The following is a 22,782-nucleotide window of genomic DNA, read 5'->3' as shown; positions in this document are numbered from 1 at the left end:
CCTCCCCATCCAAAGTCCCCAAAGGCAACATCTGCTGTTTCACAACAGTCCTGGTCCAGTGGCCTGAATTTAATACTCCCTCCTCTGGCCTGTGATTTTTTTTTTTTTTTTTTTTTTAATCTCTATCACAGGCTTTCATTTTAGCTAATGTAACACCTGGCTATATTCATGTCTCTCTCCTTGTTAAACTGAATGCAGCAGTTAAGCTACAGAGCCAGACTGCCAGGGTCTCCACCTTGCTCTGCTGCTTACTCTGTGACCTTGGGCGAGGCACCTAATTTCTCAATGTCTCAGTTTTCACATCTATAAATTAAGGCTCATAAGGGTTTCTACACCTCGTAGGGCTGCTGTACGAACTTTAGAAGTTAATACAGGGAAAGCCCTTAGAACAGTGCCCGGTGCATCTAAAAATGCAAAGGCATTTTAGATCTTACCGTTCCATCGTGGTTCCCTCCTCGTCACTTCCTACCATGCGTCCAGCATGGCGCCTTATATGTGGGAAATACTCAAGAAAACGCCCACTGAACTCAAGTGAGCTTGTCCTGGCAAAATCCTGGCTGTTCCTGGCGAACAGTTACCTAACCCAATAATTTGGAATAATGAATTATGTATTTGCCTATGCAAATGAGGCAGCAGAGGGGTCACACAGCCCGGCGTCCCAGAAAATGTGGCCCCGGACCTCAGGTACTTACCACACCTTCCATCTTCTTCCACAGTTCCTCCAGTTGGGCCATGGGCTGACACCACCAATCACTGCATTTTCTGTATCGGTTGCCTTGAAACCAAAACTGTCTCAGCCACTCGAACTCAACCTGTGGGCCATAAAGAGAAGGCAGTTGTTACAATGCCTTCATAAGGGGCAATCAAGGACAACACTGTCACCCGATTCTCCTCCAGTAACTTAATTGCCACAGGGTGAGAAAAGCTCAGCCTAACTGGTTTCCAGTAGAACTTGGGGAGTCTCCAGAGCATTTCTGCAAAGCCAAGGGAAAAGCGGTCGTAAGGGGCTCCTGGGTGGCTCAGTCAGTTAAGCGTCGGACTTCAGCTCAGGTCATGATCTCATGGTTCGTGAGTTTGGGTCCCACATCGGGGTGAGCTCGAGCCCTGGGTGAGCCCCATTTCTCTCTCTCCCACCCCTCCCCGCCCCTGTGGGATTCTCTCTCTCTCTCTCTCTCTCTCTCTCTCAATCTCTCTCTGCCCCTGGTTCACTAGCACCCTCTACCTCTCTAAATAAATAAATAAATAAATAAATAAATAAATAAATAAATTTTACAAAAAGGCAAGACAAAACACAAATACTGAGATCCTGAAGTATACAGCAGCCTGCGCAATGTGGGACAGGGAAGATAGAATCAAAACATGTCTTTATTAAACATCTTTATTAAAGACTGATATTTTGAGCAAAACAGACATATACTAAGAGACAGCCAATTTCAAGATTTCTTAGATTTAAAATAAATACAGAATTTACCATGGGCCAGGAGGAGCTGGTGAGAGTCCTAGCCCTTATAACTGAACAATGCAAAGTTAATTATGGGGCATCCATTAAACCTACAGCCAAATTGTTACTTTTCAAGTCAGGGCACATGTCAATAGGTAGAAAGAACAGTGAAGGCATTAACAATTGCTTTTCCTTCCTATGAACCTATATGTTTATTATTTGCCTCCTTAGCATTCCTCCTTCTATTCTAGCAAAACCTCACTATTTACTTGGTAACCGACCCCCTTCCCCAGTCTCAGTCCACGTGGTCTGGGTAGATCTCCAGCCCCAACACCAGGGATGCAGTGTGTGGCCCAAGTATCAGCCAATCAGCCCCCCCATATTTCTCTAGTCACAGAACTGGGTATGGAGACAATCGCGGTATGTTCAATCACAGTTAAGTCTAGATCCCATGAGAAGATTCAGGAAAAGCATTCTATATCCATGTCACCACCAAATGGGAAAAATGGAGACAACCCAGTAGGAAGCAACTGCAAGATAAAAAGATAAAAAACAGGTGCTGGTGATACCACCTGGCTCTTGATCAAGCTATTTCTGAAGTCTTTTATTTATTTATTTATTTTTTAAACCTATTTACATTTTCTTTAAGGCTTATTTATTATTTTTGAGAGAGAAAGAGACAGATGGAGAGGGAGAGGGAGAGAGAGAGAGAGAGAGAGAGAGAGAGAGAGAGCAAGCAGGGGAGGGGCAGAGAGAAGGGGAGACACAGAATCAGAAGCAGATTCCAGGCTCTCAGCTGTCAGCACAGAGCGCAACGCAGGGCTCGAACTCACAAACCGCGAGATCGTGACCTAAGCTGAAGTCGGATACCTAACCAACTGAGCCACCCAGGAGTCCCAGAAGCCTTTTATACTTAAGCCAATTCAGGTTGAGGTTTTTTTTGTCCCTTGCAAATGAAATAACCCCAATGTATGCAGAGGAGAGGCTGAGTAAAGCTTTGGAAGGGTAAGAAATTGTTTTTTATCCACTTTCCAAATCTTCTAAAACTCATCTTCACCTTGAAAAATCAAATTTTACAGGGGCACCTGGGTGGCTCAGTCGGTTGGGCGTCCGACTTCGGTTCAGGTCATGATCTCGCGGTCTGTGAGTTCCAGCCCTGCGTCGGGCTCTGTGCTGACAGCTCCGAGCCTGGAGCCTGTTTCGGATTCTGTGTCTCCCTCTCTCTCGGCCCCTCCCCCGTTCATGCTCTGTCTCTCTCTGTCTCAAAAATAAATAAACGTTAACAAAATTTTTTTTTAATCAAATTTTACTGTCAACGTACAACTCTATTCATCCCCACAACTCTTCTGACCTCTGCTCTCTAAAGAAATGTTGAGTTTTCACAGCTTAGAGGTTAATGTTGGGTCGTCTGACTTTTGCTACGGTAATCGTGTTCCCTAGACAGTCCAACTAGTACAACCTTTACCTGTTACCACAAAGAATTTCTGTATTTATCCATATTGAACTTTCGCGAGGCAAACAAAAGCAACTTGTGAAGATTTACCAATGGTGAAAATGGCTCAAATAACTAACCTGAGAACACCCAGTCATATGAAAGGGTTTCAGTTTACATTAACTAAATGTTTGTTTGATATGTAGAACTGATTTCAGTTAAAGCTGTTTAAACAGAAAAAAAAAAAAAAAGGAATGTGGACAATATTAAGACAATAGCTGCCGAAACTTATCTGTGGTATTTAGAGACAGTTGGTAACAGCAGTAAACCACACTGCTTTGAGAGGAGAGCGAACACAGGGTAGTTCAACTTCTCTGAAGATGCAGGTTTCACATTACTCACTACAAGAAGAGTTCTATTTAATAGATTTAGTGTGAAATTGGTTCCCATTATGGGAACAGCCTATTAGCAAAGCATCACGCCCTATGTCAGGGCAAGCTGCAAAGATTTGAAAAGGTTTTCTTATCTGGGGGCTGGTTATTTTCATTGATGAAGACAAAACTTATAAGCCCTGGCAATCGTGGTATCCCAAGAAATAAAAATAAAACAGATCAGCATATGTAATTAGTTTATTCAACCTACTGGGGTACACTAGGGTCTAGATTTCAGTAAATTAAAGCCGCAGAAGGAAGGAGAGGGGCATACCTGGAGACTCTGCTATGAGACGAGAATGCAAAGGAGGACCCCATCCATTTTAATAAATCAAGACTTCAGCTTCCTCCTTAGATGCCCAGCTATCAGTTGAAGCAGACGGTGCCATGATTAAGAATAAGGAACCGGGGCGCCTGGTGGCTCAGTTGGTTAAGTGTCCAACTCTTGATTCGAGCTCAGGTCATGATCTCATGGTTTGTTTGAGCCCTGCGCCGGGCTCTGCGCGGACAGCGTGGGGCCTGCTTGGGATTCTCTCTCTTTCCCTCTCTCTCTGCCTCTACTCTGCTCACTCTCTCTCTCTCTCTCTCAAAAAATATTACATAAATAAACTTTTTAAAAATTTATAAAAAAAAGCATAAGGGCCCTGGAGCCAGTTCAAACTTGGGCTCCAGTACCAAATGGCTATGTCACCTGTAAAATAAAGACAATCACATAATAACCACATAGATTTAGAGTGAGGACTAGTGAGTTAATAATGAATGGGCTACTATATGCCAGGCACTTGCCAGATGCTAAGAAAGCAAACTGCACAAGGCCTACAACTTATTGTCCCCAAGGATCTCACGACGTGATAAAATTTTCTTAGCAAGAAAAGTTTTAACATCCATGTCAATTCATGGCCACCCCCCTTCCAGAGAGGCCAGTCAGTAAAGTTCAACGCTGAGCACTTACTCCCGGCAGAGGTTTATTCATGAGTTGAAGTACTTCCCACGAGATACAATCTTTCTGGGCATCAAATCCACTGCCATGTATTTTATTCGGCTCCATAACCTGACTTTTTCATTTCAATGTTGTGGGCAAAAAAAAAAAAAAAAACATTCAGGATTTTAAAGAAATGTCACCCTCGCCATTTCCCCCACTGCCAACAGGCGTCGTTGGCTGCTTCCTTAAAATTACTTAAGGAAGCATACAATACTTCCAGCCATTTGATTCAGAGTTTGAGTTACAAAAACAAACAAACAAGAAAAAGTTATTTTTATTTTTTTCTCCCTCAACTGCGGGGTTAAGAAAAGAAAGCTGCAGGGTGGATACCCCACGAAAGCTGAAGAGTCAGGACTCGGAACAGAATGGAAGTCTTATCGCTTCCGGGGTTGAAAAAACAATCAAAGGTCAACCGTAGTGACTGACCAATAAAGTTCTAAGCATGAAAGGAGTAGGGTCTTCATTCCTTCTCCAGGGTGCACCCAGGGTTCCCTCCCTCCCCCCGCTCCCCGCACCGGCACAGGGAAGCTCAGAAGTATCAGAGCAGAACCTAGAGACAAACCCTGAGGAGGGTAATGGCTGCCTTGGGGCCGCGAACACTCCACGGGTGATGCAGATCCCCAGAGATGGGAGCGTCAAGGAGACAACACATAGCAACTCTTTTGAGGTTCTCTCAGAGCTCACGATGCTTAGACACCAAACTCCCACCTTCTGGACAGGCCCTTCAAGGAAATTCACAATTATTCAATCTTTTGAGCAGCTACAATACAAAGATGAGCAATTAGCCAAGGCCTACTGACAACCTAGAGGCCTTGCAGGTTCCTGAAGGGCCTTCTCAATCATCAGTGAAAAATGAAAACATGCTCACAATAGTGTCCGTTTCACAACAGGGACTGCTGGGACAACTGTCCTTCATCACCCTCTTAACTAATCTGTACCTGGAACGGTCTCAGAGAAGATCAGTCAAGAAAAACTTTTCCCCTAAAAATGTCTAGGAAAAGTCTGAAACCTCAGGCATTCAACAGCAAAGTTCAAAATCGTGACTTACGAGACGCTACCTCACCATTCATTGTAAACGCCTCCATCACTTCCACAGGTAGGCAACTGTCATCTACTTTTCTCTGCCAAGTCAGTGGGGGGCTCTTGATTTGGTCCCAGCTCAGCTCAGGCAGGTCCCTCAGGGGATGCGTGAACATGCCCGCTGGGGTAATGTCTCACCACAACACCTGAAATAAGTTATTTCACTGAGCAAGATGTTAGATGAGGGAGAGATGCTAATGTCCAATCTACTAAGAGCTACCCCACAAAGGCTCTTTCCCAGGAACTCCGAGGAAGATGCAGGTCTGACCAGACCAAACCATTTTTTTTTAATGTTTATTTATTTTTGAGAGAGAGACAGAGAGACAGAACATGCGCAAAGAGAGAGAGGGAGACACAGAATGCGAAGCAGGCTCCAGGCTCTGAGCTGTCGGCACAGAGCCCGACGCGGGGCTTGAACTCGGCTTGAACTCACGAACCGTGAGATCATGACCTGAGCTGAAATCGGACGCTTAACCAACTGAGCCACCCAGGTGCCCCAGACCAAACCATTTTTAAGAAGGGAAACAGCATAATAACATGCAGGAGGATTCTGCTTATCAGTGAACAAAAACCTTTGCTAAGCATCTTTAGTTGGGAAAAAAAATAACTTCTAAAGGTACTCAGGTCTATTCCCCACAGTTCCCAAATTGCTTAGTTAGAAACCATCTAAAGGAAACAAGCCACATCTACACCCACAGAGCCTGAAGGCCTGCAACCCATAAAACCCAGGGCTTCATCCTATAATTGGTGCAGCAAAGGCACATGGCCTTTAAGATAGAGGAAATCAAACAATAAAGAACCTGGGGGGAACGTTCATGGACCACGTATGCTATTGTTTCACAACAGGACACGGTAGAAAGTGATCATGTCAGTGCTCGATCCCAGGCCAGCACGTAGGGCCAAAAAACAGTATATGATAACGTGCTTTGGCATATGGAATTCATATGAAGGAGGTGGCCTTGAAGAATCAAAGACTGGGGGGCTGGGCAAGGTGAGCACACACCATATTTAGATTCATGATCTCTCTCTGCCTTCGATTTCTAGACTAGCTTCAAGGGGCTAAGGCTTCTGATACACGTCTATCCCACTTCACTAAAGTATACAGTGTCAAAAGCAGCCAGTCACTTGCTGAAGCTACTGGGCTCAGATGACAATATTCTGCTGTTAGATAAACAGTGTGATTTTACATATTTCCCCCACCCGTTGATGATAACAAAGCATCTCGGCCAGTCACAGAAGACCAAGATGGAGGGGGAGCGGGGGGCGCAGGGAATAACTCATGTTGAGTGTTGAAAAGAGCACCCATTCGGCTGGCCTGAATCCTGACATTGCAAGGTTTGCAGAGAAGGAAAAAATCAGAATTTCTTTACTACAGACCAGAATTTCTTTACTGCAAATATGGAGGAAGACATAACTTTGCTCCCAAGTCTAATTCAGTGAGGTCACCGGGCCCATAAAATGCTTATCTTTCTTGAGGTTCTAGTTATCAGCAGTGTCTCTACTTAAGGACAGATAGGAGAGAAAATGGGGCACTTATCAGGTACAGGGAAGGGAAGAAAGTCAGTCCTGAGTGCAGCTTATTAGCATTAGAAGTGGTTATTCTTTCCTTGAAAGGAAGAATTTCTTTGCCTTTTGTTCCAGAGATTGTGGCAATGTTTCACAAGGTATGGGGCAGTTCGCAAGATCCTAAATATCTCTTTAAAGACACTGTATAACCTCGTGGGAGCAGACATGGTTTCTCCTCTGCTCCAAAGCCCTCCGTGGCTCCCTACTTCCCTCTGAGTAAACAGAAAAGTGGTTGTCCTCATGGAGAGCTCCAAGGACTGATACAATCTGCTATTCCCCAGGCCCCTAGAACCACCTCTGTGACCTCATGTCCTCGAACTCACAGCCTTGCTCCTGCCATTTGAACTAGACTGTCCCTTACCTAGTCTGGAAACACCAGGCATTTTCCTACCTCACAGTCTTTGTGGCAGTTTGTCCCTCCACCCGAAATACTGTTCCCCAGATATCTACGTGGCTTCCTCCTCATCTCTTTCAAGTCCCTGCTCACAGCACATCTTCTCAGTGGGGATGTTTTCTAGTTATCTCAAGAACCTACTATATGATGAGCAGGTATATTAAGTTTATTATCTGTCCTCTCCCTGGCCTAGGATGCCTAGTTTACTCTCGTAAACTACCGTAAACTTTACATCCTAAAGCACACAGAAGAGTGCCAGGCACGCAATCAGTAGTAATTACTTGCTGGAAGGACGAAAGAGAACATTTTTGTGTTCCAAATTCTCCGCCGATCCTTCCAATCCGAACAAAGAGAGAGTCTCGGGTTGGTGATAACCTTCAACAATTCTCCATGACTCGGGACCCTCTTTTTTCCTTTTAAGGTTTTTTTTTTTGTTTTGAGATCTAATTTGCCCGCCACAAAATTCATCCATTTTCAACGTCGAATTCAATGACTGTTAGAAAACACAGGAGTTGTAGGCTGCTCTCCCTGCTTCCCATGAATAATGGAGACTTCAGGCTCAGAGCCTTCTCCCGGCGAGAGAATCTGCTGGAAGGTAGTAACACTGCTCTGTTTACACTGGCGAGGTCTCTCTGGTTCCTTTTTCTTTTGGCTAGTGATACTGGCTCGCTTCTTAAAGTGGTAATACAAAGCTTCCTTTGCAAAGAAATTTGCGAAGAAAATTTATTTACATAAAAATGAGCCGAGTTTTTAAAAGTATTAAGTAGACAACAATACGCACGGTCCAAAGATAAAGCAAAAAGCTGAGAGGGTGTTCCTGAGAGCAGCACAATTGGTGAAACACTGGCTGGTGGGATCCAGAGCTGCTGGTCTCACAGACTGCAGACCCACACCTCATTCTGTAAAGAAAAAGCGAGGTACGGACACTTGCTCCTGGGGTCCGCCCACCCTTCCCTTTGGTCCTTGCAGAAAGACCATTCTTCATGGGTCTTGTGCTTCTGTGCGCCTTGTGAGCAAGATACTGACTTCCCTCTATCTCAGCAAGAATGGCTGGTATAGAGAACAGCCTTGGAAGAGACAGCTCGTCTCCAGAACAACGGGCAGGGATGCTAACAGACTTGGAGGATAAAGACGGTGTCTTGTTTGGAACAAATGTCAGCCATGCTTACTGCCTATGATAAGAGATTCGGGTTCCCTTTGTTCTTCTCCTATAACCGAACCCTTGCAGGTGCATTATGTTACCGGGCCTGCTCTGTGCTGCCCCGTGGAAAGAGAGGCTTGCACAAGTGGCACAAAACCGCTGATACTCTGGCTGCTGCTATCGTTGTTAAGTAATAAACTATTCTTTACCTCTCACTGAAGAATTTCAGGTCTTATACCCATATGAAATTACGGCAGATCAACTTGTTAGCTGGCAGGCAGCTTCCCGGTTCCTGAAAGTCCTCACCTCATTGTGGATTTCCTCTCCTTGTTTCAGAACCGCGGGCTCAAAGGATTTCAAAGAAGCATCACCACCGTCTGCCCCGTCACGGACATTCTGCAGAGCCACCTGGCAGCGCTGTAAGATATAATCCAAGGTTCCGGTGGAGCACTGCAGAGACAGAACCAGCAATCAAGATGAGGAGCAAAATTCCAGTTGACCATCGACTCGTCCCAGGGGTATCCACATTTGTCCCTTGTCCATTATGTTCACCTGTTGCCCCCACAGCTCAGCCCCTATTCAACTTAAGAAATACTATAGTGGCCGGCTCACTGGGCTCTGTGTTGCCAGCTTGGCCTCACTTGGGTCACTCTTCTGGCTGGTTTTCTTTCATTATATGGGCCTTATATCTCAAAACAGTGGGCTCCCTGAGGCTAAAGCCATGTGTGTGTATACACACACACACACACACACACACACACACACACACAATTTTATTGTATATTTCTTTTTTTTTTTTCATTTTTTTAACGTTTATTTATTTTTGAGAGAGAGACAGAGAAAGCGCGAGCAGGGGAGGGGCAGGGAGAGAGGGAGACACAGAATTGGAAGCAGGCTCCAGGCTCTGAGCTGTCAGCACTTGAGCTCACGAAATCATGACCTGAGCTAAAGTTCGAATGCTTAACTGACTCAGCCACCCAGGAGCCCCTTATTATATATTTCTTTCTACGCATATTGCAGCATCTAGAACCAAGTACTAAATATAAAAGAAACTTAGTGAGTAGTTATTGGACGAATCACTAATTAACCAAGACGTCAAAGACACTGACTTCACTGTAAGTGCCCTGGACCTCACAATGGGAAAGAAAAGTAACCGGCCTGATCAGTTCAGCGGTCCACAAAATGGAATGGTAATGGCACACACAAAAAAGTGAAGTTATAAGCACAGGGCAAAGGACTCATGTTCCTTTTCTGCAAAAACCATAGAGTTCACGGCTGCAAGTCCTTGGTAGAACAGGTTCTTCTAATCATGGAGAACACGTGGCTCATGCCCTCAAGGCTTGTTCAAAGGCCTCACTTGGCAGCTTGGTGTGGGCAGGGGCAGATAGCTAGTTCGTCCCTCTCTGTGTCTGTGGGAGAAAAGCAGAGGTCAAATGGACAAACTCCTCCTCTGAATGACGTATGTCAGAAAAAAAGAGGATGCGGACGGTGGCAACGTGATTTCCTAGAATGATAAAGGGCTACAAATGTCCTTTAGACCCGGTGAGGAAAAGGTATCACGCAAGTGTTTTTATTTGAATACGTATAACTCAAACAGATGTCTTAGAACCTTCTAGTGCCCTGGTATAAAAATCAGTTGGGCGGCTACGGCCATGTTACGCAATGTGTCACGTATAAGCCTGGGAAAAACAAAGTTACGGTGACAAAAACAGAAGCCTGACTAATATGTATTTTAATATGAAGACCTCAAAGTGCCGGGAGCACATCGGCAGGCAGCTCCAATTTGCTACCCAGGGGCGCTGAGTCACCACTCACTTTTGTCCCTGAGCCACTCCTACAACCTCTTATTAAAAGACATTCTGTCTATAAACATGTTGTATTCACACCTTTACTTTCCCAAGTATCAAGTGACCTACATGAGAGGTTACAAAGCATTTATCCTGACAAAAGACTGGAAACAACCTGAATTTCCCATCAAAAGGGGACCCGTTAAATAAACTATAGTGGAGCCACATGGGGGACTTTTTTTTTTTCCTGGGTGGACAGAGTTTTATCTGTTGTAAAGAGCCCACAATGAGGCCTATTTTTTGGCAGAGGTTGGGGGAACAATTTTATTGAGACATTATTCACATGTCATAGAAGTCACACATTGAAAGCATACAATTTATCGTTTTTAGTATATTCACAGTTAGGCAACCGTTTTGTTTTGTTTCTAATTTTTTTTTTAACGTTGACTTATTTTGAGAAAGAGAGACAGAGAGAGAGAGAGACAGAGTGCACAGGGGAGGGGCAGAGAGAGAGGGAGACACAGAATCCCAAGCAGGCTCCAGGCTCCGGGCTGTCAGCACGGAGCCCGACGCGGGGCTCGAACTCAGGAACTGTGAGATGGTGACCTGAGCCGAAGTCGGACATGTAACCGACAGAGCCACCCAGCCTCCCCTAGGTGACTGTTTTCACAACTAATTTTAGAATATTTTGGTCATCTCCCCAAAACACACTCTGCACCCCTGTACAAACTCTGTGTCTTCTCCTCCCCATTCTGCCAACCTTTTTTTTAGCAGCTATTATGAATCAAGCTGCCAAGAACATTCATGTAGAAGTTTTCATTTCTCTTGGGTATGGAATTGCTGGGTCATATGGTACTGAAAATCCTGAGGAAGCGTCACCGTGTTGTCCAAAGTGGCTGAACCATTTTATATTCCCTCCGGTAGCGCGTGAGGGTTCCCATGTCTGCACATCTTCCCCAGGACTTGTTACTGTGATTTTAATCATCGTCATTCTAGTGGGTGTGAAGTGATACCTCACTGGGGTTTTCATTTGCATCTTCCTGATGACTAATGATGTTCAACATCTTTTCATGTGTTTACTGGCCGTTTGTAGACCTGCTTTGCAGACATGTCTAGTCACATCCTTTGTCATTTAAAAATATTGGATTATGTATCTCTTTAATTAATGGTTGTAAGTGTTATTCATATATTCTAGACACGAATACCTTGTGAGACAAGTATGTGAAACTACTTTCTCACATTCTGCAGTTTCACTTTCCACTTTCTTGATGGAACCTTTTGGAGTATCAAAGTTTTTAACTTTGATGAGGTCCAATATATCTATTTTTTCTTTGGTTGTTTGTTCTTGTGGTGTCATCTAGGAAAAAAATCGTCTACTCCGAGACTTATATATTGATAAGCAGTTATCACCAAGGCTTACTAAAACCAAAGTGCAGACTAGTATATAGAGTAGGCTACCATTTGTACAAAAAATATCAACACATATTTGCTTGTATATGTATTAGGCAGCACAGAAAGAAAACTAAGAATTGATAACACTGGGTACCTCTGGGGAGAAGGAGCTGGTTGGCTTTAGGAGAAAGAGAGAGACTTGAAACTATTTATTCTTAGGTCCTTTTTAGGTTTTGAACCATTTGAGTAACTACCTATTCAAAATATAATGATATATAAAATTTAAACTTAAAAAAAAAAAAAGATATCCAGGAGAATGGAGTTCTTCTGTTCCAACCGGAAGAAAATTAAAATCAGATAAAGGTCAAGAGCCATCAGACATAATCTAGTCACATGTAACCAAAAAACTAAATAGATTTCTTCTCTGATTAACTAAAACGAATTTCAGAACATCGCCTCCTTAAGATAGTCTGTTTCCTACATATTTTGAATAGGCAGAAAATTGCAAATCATTTTGTTTGGCACAGGTGAAACAAGAAAGAAGACATTTATAAAGTAAAAGTGAGTGAGGGCTATAATGCTGCATGGATTTTCCCCTCTTCTATCAAGGGAAACAGCAAGGTAAGTTTCATGTCAGAAAAAAAGTTTTTTCCCTCTTTTATTACTGAAAACAATAATATATCATGAAATAAGAATTTCTAAGTAAGATAAAAACATGATCCTGTCATCTTTCCCTATTTTTATTATTTTCATTGCACGTGAGTCTTTGTCCACACAGTTGTGACCAGTCAGTACACAACAGTGTATATGCTGTTTTTCTCTGTTTGTAAGTATTCAAAACTACCATTTTCAATGATTGCTCATTGAGCTGATAATTTAATTAAGGAGTCATGTGCTACAAAGGCACCGAAGTTCTGCCCAACTTTTCACTACTCTTAATCACTCTAAACATCTTTGTATGTATATAAACATATATACACATATAAATATATACACATACATACAAATACGCATACACATACATACATACATACATACATACACATATATACTTCTTTTGAATGGTTTCCTAGGTTTGAGTCCAAAAAAATAGTGTTATGAGATCAAAAATAGAGGAGTATTTTTATGGTAGTTGAACACATCCCCACATAGTTCACCAAAAAGTATGCCGATTAGAAAGAAAAACTTCCAGAACTATATGAATGTATGTTTCACTGTAACTTTACCAGCACTGATCATCAGCAGTTCTGACTTTCCACGGAAATAAAAAATCACCTTAAATGATGAGTTTATAAATAAAATGTTAATTGAAACACAGCCACACTCCTTTGATTCCGTATAGTTTCTGGCTTCTCTGGAGTTACAATGGCACAGCTGAGCAGTTGCCCCAAGATCTTACGGCCCATTGGCCACGGTTTGCTGACCTGATCTACACTTCAGAAAGCAAGATAGTCACATCGTTCACATCGGATGTGTCTAATTAGTAAAAAAATATATCTTGTGGCTTGAACTGAAGTGCAGAGATTATAAAAGGCCTAGATCTGAGATACTGGTTTTCTCCCAATAGCATTACCATATATCCCCACCTCCCTATTTAAAAGTTAATTAACGCTCGCGATGTTGCCTAAAAATGAGAAGATACAAATACAGCTGTGACTAAGCAGAAAATGCTAAACCTCGGGATATTCTGAAAGCACTGCTACTCTAATAAAATTGGTCTGCCTGGAAAAAAAGGAAATAAGGCTACAGGGGGACTGTTCAAACCGTACTCTGGCAGGCCCCTTTTGGAGGTCTGTGTAGGTACGGACTTTTTTTATGGCAGGAGGTGGAGGAGGAGAGTTTTAGTCCCTTATTTGCATTTGCCTGCTGGACCGCTCCACGGGGCAGCTCCAACCCAGCCTGTTCAAAACCGAATGCACTATCGTCTTCCCCTAATGTCTTCAACTGCCATTTCTACTAATGGTAATGGCATCCCTAAATCACCCAGGCTTGAGAGTTGGCCAAGAGCCTGGCACAGGGAAAGCATCGAATAAAGAGTTAATTCGTTCATTCTCGCATTCATTCTTATGTTCCTGCCTCCACTCAGACAGTCCTGCCGTCGCAACTTCCTGAGAGAACTTACTTTTAGGTCTCTAACATAAGCACCTGTGTGTCTTTTTGTTTGGTATCTGTCTCCCCGACTCACATGCAAGTTCAACAAAGGTAGTGGCCAGGGTTGTCATGCTGATGATTCCATCTCTCAAGCCTGGAATGCTGCTGAATGCACAACAGGCACCCAAGTATGTACATACGTGTGTATGTATGTTTTTAATGTTTATTTTTTAATGTTTTAATTTTTTTTTTCAACGTTTTTATTTATTTTTGGGACAGAGAGAGACAGAGCATGAACGGGGGAGGGGCAGAGAGAGAGGGAGACACAGAATCGGACACAGGCTCCAGGCTCCGAACCATCAGCCCAGAGCCTGACACGGGGCTCGAACTCACAGACCGCGAGATCGTGACCTGGCTGAAGTCGGACGCTTAACCGACTGCGCCACCCAGGCGCCCCTATTTTTTAATGTTTATTTATTTTTGAGACAGAGGGAGACAGAGCATGAGCGGGGGAGGGGCAGAGAGAGGGGAAGACACAGAATCTGAAACAGGCTCCAGGCTCCGAGCTGTCAGCACAGAGCCCGACGCGGGGCTCGAACTCACGAGCTGCGAGACCATGACCTGAGCCGAAGTCAGAGGCTCAACTCAGGTGCCCCTTGGCACTCAAATATTTAGATGAGTGAATAGAAGAGAGGAGAAAGGGACATGAGGAAGGCAGGAAAGAATGTCTGATGAGCTGGCTGGCATCTTGACTGAGTAGACACTCGTGCCCGCTCTGTCCCATAGCAACGTGACCAGTTCACGAGAAAAGCTATGGACTTAACAAAAGACGTGCCACTGCCTTGCAGACTCAGTCTCAGGACTGAAAAGGTCTTGTGCTTGTGTTTCCCTGCTACTTTGTTGTATCCCTTCTGCCCAACTTCGCACCCTGATCCCCCTGTGGTATGATGAAAAGTCAACCTACAAAGCAAAAGCATAGATAACAAGTTTGGATACAAGGTCAACTTGTCGTCCTTCTCATGATTATTCTCCTGCTCTATGGAACCCTTCTTAACTGATCACTTAGTACCCCAGGGTGACTATTCAGAGTTTTTCCTCACCTCTTAGGTTACCATTCTGAACTGGTCTAATCAGCTGACCATCAGCCACTGCAAGTGGTGGCAGAATTGAGCAATAAAGTCTGGGTTAGGAACACAACTGGGGAGCTCAGAAATTCCTTGGCACACTGTAACTTTCTCCTTAATTTATATTCACATGCCCAGAAGCCTGACCAAAAAGTTAAGGGAAATGTAAATTCCCAACCTTCAGAGCCAGTCACAGCTAACACATGCACAAGCACACAAATCCACCCCATTTCCTGCTGGCCATCTCCTGTCCTTGACCTTGACAGATACAAACCCCTTAGAAAATCTCTAACTAGGAACACCTGCCGATGATGGTTTACCTTCTCCAAGAAACATAACCCCAAAGAAGCAAAATACACTTATCCCGTGCTGTGAGTACACTTTTTTAAAAAACTGTATCCAACATAACCCAAAGCTGAAAAAGCAAGTAAATAAAGGCTCGAGTCAAGTTCGATGGAAGCAATTTTCCTATCAAATACTCTTCCAAAACTCTATGTGAAATTGCTCATTCCAACCACTACTGTCACATCCAATTAAGTTTGAAACACATTTTTATTTACACTTACCTCTGCCACTCGGTGGGTGGAACTAAATCGAGGTGGTAAACCAGCCAAAACGCAGTGTTGGTGGGTGGCATTGAGATCATCTGTAGGAAAAATACCAAAAATTAAAAAAAATAAAACCACACACACACGCACACGTACACACACATTTATTAGTCACTATAATAAACCATTCAACAAAAATACAACATAAGCAGTAAATCCGTTATTCAACAACAACAACAGCCAAGGAATTAACACCTACTTTGAATTCTTTAAACCATTAGCTATAACTGGGATGACTTTGTATGTGCGTAAGTATTACGGATAGACATCAAAACCATGACATGCCCAAGAGTAAAAGGGGATGTTAATTATTCGAGGACAACAAGTATAAACCAGGACGGTCTTTAGCAAATACATATGGCTACCCTATTTATGTGTGGTCTTATGATGCCCTCCCACCACTAAGTTTACTATTTATGAACTTTCTCATGATACATCAAATTCTATCCATGCCTTTAGATAATAAGCCAATTTTTTTTTTTTTTACATTATTTGGGGTGGAACAGCTTTCATCTGAAAATCTGCCTCTTTCTCTCCCCAATCAAAATATCAATTTTGCCCTAACAATTTTCCAGGCAAAAAACCAACCAACTCAGCAGTTGCAAAGTTTTGGCACTCAGAACAGAATTCAAGCCTATGGATTCACAACCCAAGAATGGAGTAGGTGGTGAATTCATCAGTTGAAAAATAAGCTTAAAACCACATGCAGTGGAAGAAAACCAATGGCCAAGTTGCTGCATATTCTAAGAAATGATGCCACAAGTCAGGCAAAAAATCTCTATCACCTCTGCTTAGGACATCACTCCCTCTATTACAAAGAAGAGAACTGAACAGTACTATTCCCCAGCAGTGTATGATTTCCCAGATAGGCAACAGAGGCTTCTTACCAAGATACCAAGACCCACAATGATTTATACTAAAAGACAAAGACCACCACACCCCTTACGTGTCAGGAAAATTAACTTCTAAACAAAATAACGGAAATGTGAAATGTCAACTGAAGGGCTCCTGCTTCTGAACATTCTGGAAGAACAGTGAGAAGGTCTGCCTTCCTACCTGAAGCAACTATTAAAGGGACCAAAACTAGGAAACAAAGGTTTCTGACACTGGAAAACAGAGAAAGATATAATCCCCGGGATAGAAAAATAAAATAGGTGAGCCCTAAAATTGCCCTAGCTTACTACCTGGAACAGTTTCAAAACCAGAATAGAGAGTGGGGTGGCAGACAGAACCCAGAGTTTTCAGTTTTCCTTCTTGCTGAGTTGCGAGGACAGAAACTGGAGCTTAGGAAGCCCAAGGCAACGAGGATATGTACAACAGAACACTGGAATAGAAGAACCTGCATGGACAGAAAACAAGCGGACATCGGCCGAAGGGTTCCTTCAAGTCTCTGGCTGAACACTGACAAGGGCGTGTGTGAATGAAAACTTCCCAAGGACAGAAGAAGAAGCACCAGCAAACAATAGGCTGAACAAATGTCAGAGCTCACACAGGGCTGGGGAGGTTTTGTGTTCTCAGCAGCTAGAATGGCTCCTGCTACATGAGAGAATGGATAGAGTCCTTGGAAAAGCATCACCTTAGTAGTAGGGCTATATTAGTTCTGTGTCAAAGATCCACTTGACAGCTTAAAAGCAAGCCTCCAAATGATTCAAGTTATTCCAAATAATTTAACTAGTCACTAGAGCAAAGTCCAACGCTATTGAAAAGAATTTAACAAAATCAGACACCAAACAAAATTCACAGTATCCGGCATCCATTCAAAAAGTAACAGAAGAGGGGTGCCTGGCTAGCTTAGTTGGCAGAGCATGCGATTCTCAATCTCAGGGTTGTAAGTCCGAGCCCCACGTTGGGTGTAGAGATGACTTAAAAGTAAAACCCTATAAAAACAAAAAAGTAGGAGAGGAGAAATGAAAGACATACATGACACATAGGTACATATAAGATATATAGGCATATACAGGTATATATTATATAGGTATATATAAGAAATACACATAGCTTTCTTTTCTTTCACATATGTATCTTTCATATATATAAATAAATGAAATGAAGCTATAAAGATGAAAAATGTAGTCTTTGGAATTAAAAAAACACACACACACACACACTGAATTAGATTAATAGCACTTCTGGCCCTGCAAAAAAAAAAAAAAAATCAGTGACCTAGAATACACAGAAATAGAAACCATCCAAAACTGAAGCATAGAGAGGAAAAAGACTACAGGTAACTGAAAAGGCATCAATGACCTGGGATACTATTTATCAGTTTAACGTAAATGTAATTGGATTCTCAGAAGGGGGAGAATGATAGAAAAAAATATTTATCTGAAGAAATGATGGCCAAAGAGAAAAATCAGAACAAAGAACAAGGCAACAAACAGAAAACATTAACAAATAAGGTAACTATTAAATCAATTATATTAGGGTCGCCTGGGTGGCTCAGTTGATTAAGTGTCCAACTTCAGCTTAGGTCATCATCTCATGGTTCATGGGTTTGAGCCCTGCATTGGGCTTTGTGCTGACAGCTCAGAGCCTAGAGCCTGCTTCAGATTCTGTCTCCCTCTCCTTCTGCCCCTCCTCGCTTGCGCTCTCTCTCAAAAATATATAAACATTAAAAAATAAATAAATTATATCAATAATAATTCTCAGTGTCAATGGAGTAAGTACACCAATTAAAAGACAGAGATTATCAGAGTGGATGCAAAAACAAAACCCAACTATACATTGTCCACAGGAAATTCACTTAAGTATAAAGACACATACAGATTAAAAGTAAAGGGATGGAGAAAAAATATTCTATGTTAACACTAATCAAAACAAAGCTGGAGTACCTATATGAATTTCAGACAGAGTAGACGTCAAAACAAGGAAATTATCAGGAATAAGAGGGCATTACATAAAGGAGTCAATCCTCCGGGAAGATACAACAATCCTTAATGTGTATTTGCCTTATAAGACAGAGTCAAATTATGTGAAGTAAATCTAATAGAATAGAACGGAGAAATAGACAAATCCACTATTACAGTTGGAGACTTTAACACTCCCTATCAGACACAGAAAGATCCATTAGGCATAGAATCAGTAAGGACACAGGAGAACTCAAGAATACCATCCATCAACTGGATGTAACTGACATCTACAGACTACCTCATCCAACAAGAGCTGAATACACATTCTTCTCAAGCTCATATGGAACATTCACCAAGAGAGATCACATTCTGGACACAACACATACACACACACACACACACACACACACACACCAAAATTTAAAAGAATAGAAATCATACAATATCTGCTCTCAGACCATAAGAATTAAACTAGAAATCAGTACCATAAAGACAGCTGGAAAATCCCAAAATACTTAAGAGAGTAAGCAGCATACTTCTAATTACATGGCCAAAGAAGAAATCTCAAGAGAAACTTTAAAGTATTTTTAACTAAATGAAAATGAAAATACAACATCAAAATTTGTGGGATACAACAAAAGCACTTCAAAGAGGAAAATTTAATACACTGAATGCATATATTACAAAGGAAAGATCCAAACTCAGTAATAAAAGCTTCAATCTTGGGAATTTAGAAAATGGATAGCAAATTAAATCTCAAATAAAAAGAAAAAAATAATTAGAATAGAGATCAAGGAAATCAAAAACAGAATTGACGGAGAAAGTCAATGAAACAAAGCTGGTTCTCTGAAAAGATCAATAAAATCAATAAGCCTCTGTCCAGACTAAGAACAAAAGAGGAAAAACACAAATTATTAATACCAGAAACAAGAAAGGGAACATCACTACAGATCATATGGACATTAAAAGGCTAATAAAGTAATACTATGTATAGCTCTATGCCCACAAATTTGATAAGAGAGATGAAACGGATCAATTCCTTTGAAAGACTAAATCTTCCAAAATTCACATAAGAAAAAGACAATCTGAATAGGCCTATCTGTACTAAAGAATGAATCAAAATTACTAACCTTCCTAAACAGAAAGCTCCAAGCCTAGATGGGTTCACTGGTGAATTCCACCAACCATTTAAGGAAGAAACTATGCCTATTCTTTACAGACTCTTCCAGAAGAAAAAAGTGGAAGGAAGACTTCCTAATTCATGCTATGAGACCAGTGAAACCCTAATACCAAAAGCAGACAGATATTACAAGAAAAGAAAACTACAAATTAGTATTCTCAAGAACATGGATGCAAAAATCCTCAAAAAATACAGTATTAGAAAATAGAATCCAACAGTGTATATTTTATATACTTTTATATACATCATATACACTTATATGCCACAACCAACTGAAATGTATCCACATATGCAAGGCTGGCTCAATATTTGAAAATCAATTAATATTTTGTCTCCTGTTTGTCCATCTGTTTTTGTTTACAAGGGCTACTCCAAAGAACAAATCAAAGCACACCTGGTGCAGGGTACAAAATATTACTACGAGTAGGGTAATAAAATAACCAAAGTCACAACAACAGAGAGCACATAACAATCCTTGAAAAAACACCTCCTGAAGGGCCAGGCCCTGGACAGCATATGATCCTCCTTTAATATAGCAGTGCTTGCAGGTGCAGAGCACACAAGCTTTTAAAATGCATAAGGGACAGAAAACTAGCCAAAATGACAAAACAGAAGAATTCTCCTCAAAAGAAACTCCAGGAAGCAGCAACAGCTAATGAATTGATCAAAACTGATTTAACCAATATAATGGAACAAGAATTTAGAATAATACTCATAAAATTAATCGCTGGGCTTGAAAAAAGCTATGAAACTTGAAATCGGCCACAAGAAAAAGTCTGGAAAACCTCCAAAAGCATGGAAGTTAAAGAACACCCTACTAAAGAATCAATGGGTCAACCAGGCAATTAGAGAAGAAATTTAAAAATACATGGAAACAAATGAAAATGAAAACACAACAATCCAAACACTTTGGGATGCAGCAAAGGCAGTCCTGAGAGGAAAATACATTGCAATCCAGGCCTATCTCAAGAAACAAGAAAAATCCCAAATACAAAATCTAACAGCACACCTAAAGGAAACAGAAGCAGAACACCAAAGACATCCCAAACCCAGCAGAAGAAGAGAAGTAATAAAGATCAGAGCAGAAATAAACAATATAGAATCTAAAACAACAGTAGAGCAGATCAATGAAACCAAGAGTTGGTTTTTTTTGAAAAAATAAACAAAATTGATAAACCTCTAGCCAGGCTTCTCAAAAAGAAAAGGAAGAGGAACCAAATAGATAAAATCATGAATAAAAAATGGAATTATTACAACCAGTCCCTCAGAAATACAGGCAATTATCAGGGAACACTATGAAAAGTTTTATGCCAACAAACTGGACAACCTGGAAGAAATGGACAAATTCCAAAGCACCCACACACTTCCAAAACTCAAACAGGAAGAAATAGAAAATTTGAACAGACCCATAACCAGTGAAGAAATTGAATCAGTTATCAAAAATCTCCCAACAAATAAGAGGCCAGGACCAGATGGCTTCCCTGGGGAATTCTACCAGACATTTAAAGAAGAGATAATACCTATCTTTCTCAAGCTGTTCCAAAAAACAGAAAGGGAAGGAAAACTTCCAGACTCATTCTATGAAGCCAGCATTACTTTGGTTCCCAAACGAGACAGACACCCAGCAAAAAAAGAGAACTATGGGCCAATATCCCTGATGAATATGGATGCAAAAATTCTCAACAAGATATGAGCAAATCGAATTCAACAGCATATAAAAAGAATTATTCACCCTGATCAACTGGGATTCATTCCTGGGCTACAGGGCTGGTTCAATATTCGCAAATCAATGTGATACATCACATTAATAAAAGAAAAGATAAGAACCATATGATCCTGTCAATTGAGGCAGAAAAAGCATTTGACAAAATTCAGCATGCTTTCTTAATAAAAACCTTCGAGAAAGTCGGGATAGAAGGAACATACTTAAACATCATAAAAGCCATTTATGAAAAGCCCACAGCTAATATCATCCTCAATGGGGAAAAACTGAGAGCTTCCCCGAGATCAGGAACACAACAGGGATGTCCACTCTTACCGCTGTTGTTTAACACAGTGTTGGAAGTGCTAGCTTCAGCAATCAGACAACAAAAGGAAATCAAAGGCATCCAAATTGGCAAAGATGAAGTCAAGCTTTCACTTTTTGCAGATGACATGATACTATACATGGAAAACCTGATAGACTCCACCAAAAGTCTGCTAGAACTGATACATGAATTCAGCAAACTTGGAGGATACAAAATTAATGTACAGAAATCAGTTGTATTCTTATACACTAATAATGAAACAACAGAAAGACAAAGAAACTGATCCCATTCACAACTGCACCAAGAATTATAAAATAGCTAGGAATAAACCTAACCAAAAATGTAAAAGATCTGTATGCTGAAAACTATAGAAAGCTTATGAAGGAAATTGAAGAAGATACAAAGAAATGGAAAAACATTCCATGTTCATGGATTGGAAGAATAAATATTGTTAAAATGTCAATACTACCCAAAGCTATCTACACATTCAATGCAATCCCAATCAAAATTGCACCAGCATTCTTCTCGAAGCTAGAACAAGCAATCCTAAATTTTGTATGGAACCACAAAAGACCCCAAATAGGCAAAGTAATATTGAAGAAGAAAACCAAAGCGGGAGGCGTCACAATCCCAGACTTTCGCCTCTACTACAAAGCTGTAATCATCAAGACAGCATGGTATTGGCACAAAAACAGACACATAAACCAATGGAATAGAATAGGGACTCCAGAATTGGACCCACAAAAGTATGGCCAACTAATCTTTGACAAAGTAGGAAAAAGTATCCAATGGAAAAAAGTCTCTTTAACAAATGGTGCTGGGAGAACTGGACAGCAACATGCAGAAGAATGAAACTAGACCACTTTCTTACACCATTCACAAAAAATAAACTCAAAATGGATAAAGGACCTGAAGGTGAGACAGGAAACCATCAAAACCCTAGAGGAGAAAGCAGGAAAAGACCTCTCTGACCTCAGCCGTAGCAATTTCTTACTTGACACATCCCCAAAGGGAAGGAAATTAAAGGCAAAAATGAACTACTGGGACCTCATGAAGATAAATAGCTTCTGCACTGCAAAGGAAACAATCAACAAAACTGAAAGGCAACCAACAGAATGGGAAAAGATATTTGCAAATGACCTATCAGACAAAGGGCTAGTATCCAAAATCTATAAAGAACTCACCAAACTCCACACCCGAAAAACAAATAATCCAGTGAAGAAATGGGCAGAAAACATGAATAGACACTTCTCTAAA

The 22,782-nt window shown here is 41.4% G+C and overlaps 1 protein-coding gene across 5 annotated transcripts in view; it reads right to left on the bottom strand.

The window, feature by feature from the left end:
- The window catches only part of FTO (FTO alpha-ketoglutarate dependent dioxygenase), a 393,836-nt gene that overhangs the window by 205,648 nt on the left and 165,406 nt on the right, over nt 1-22,782 (bottom strand). For all 5 annotated transcript variants that reach the window (XR_005797684.1, XM_040498031.1, XM_040498032.1 and 2 more), the window contains exons 5-7: nt 15,428-15,507; nt 8,774-8,917; nt 693-812 (exon numbers count right to left, since the gene is read on the bottom strand). Coding sequence is in view for 4 of the 5 variants with exons in the window: in XM_040498031.1 (XP_040353965.1) it covers nt 693-812; nt 8,774-8,917; nt 15,428-15,507 (344 nt within the window). In the remaining variant the exon portion in view is untranslated. The remainder of the gene's footprint in view (nt 1-692; nt 813-8,773; nt 8,918-15,427; nt 15,508-22,782) is intronic.

Source organism: Herpailurus yagouaroundi, unplaced genomic scaffold (assembly GCF_014898765.1).
Source record: "Herpailurus yagouaroundi ecotype Mexico unplaced genomic scaffold, PumYag 190, whole genome shotgun sequence".
NCBI classification, from domain to species: Eukaryota; Metazoa; Chordata; class Mammalia; order Carnivora; family Felidae; genus Herpailurus; species Herpailurus yagouaroundi.
Note: the sequence above shows the minus strand (reverse complement) of the source record. Positions and strands in the feature narration are given on the sequence as shown.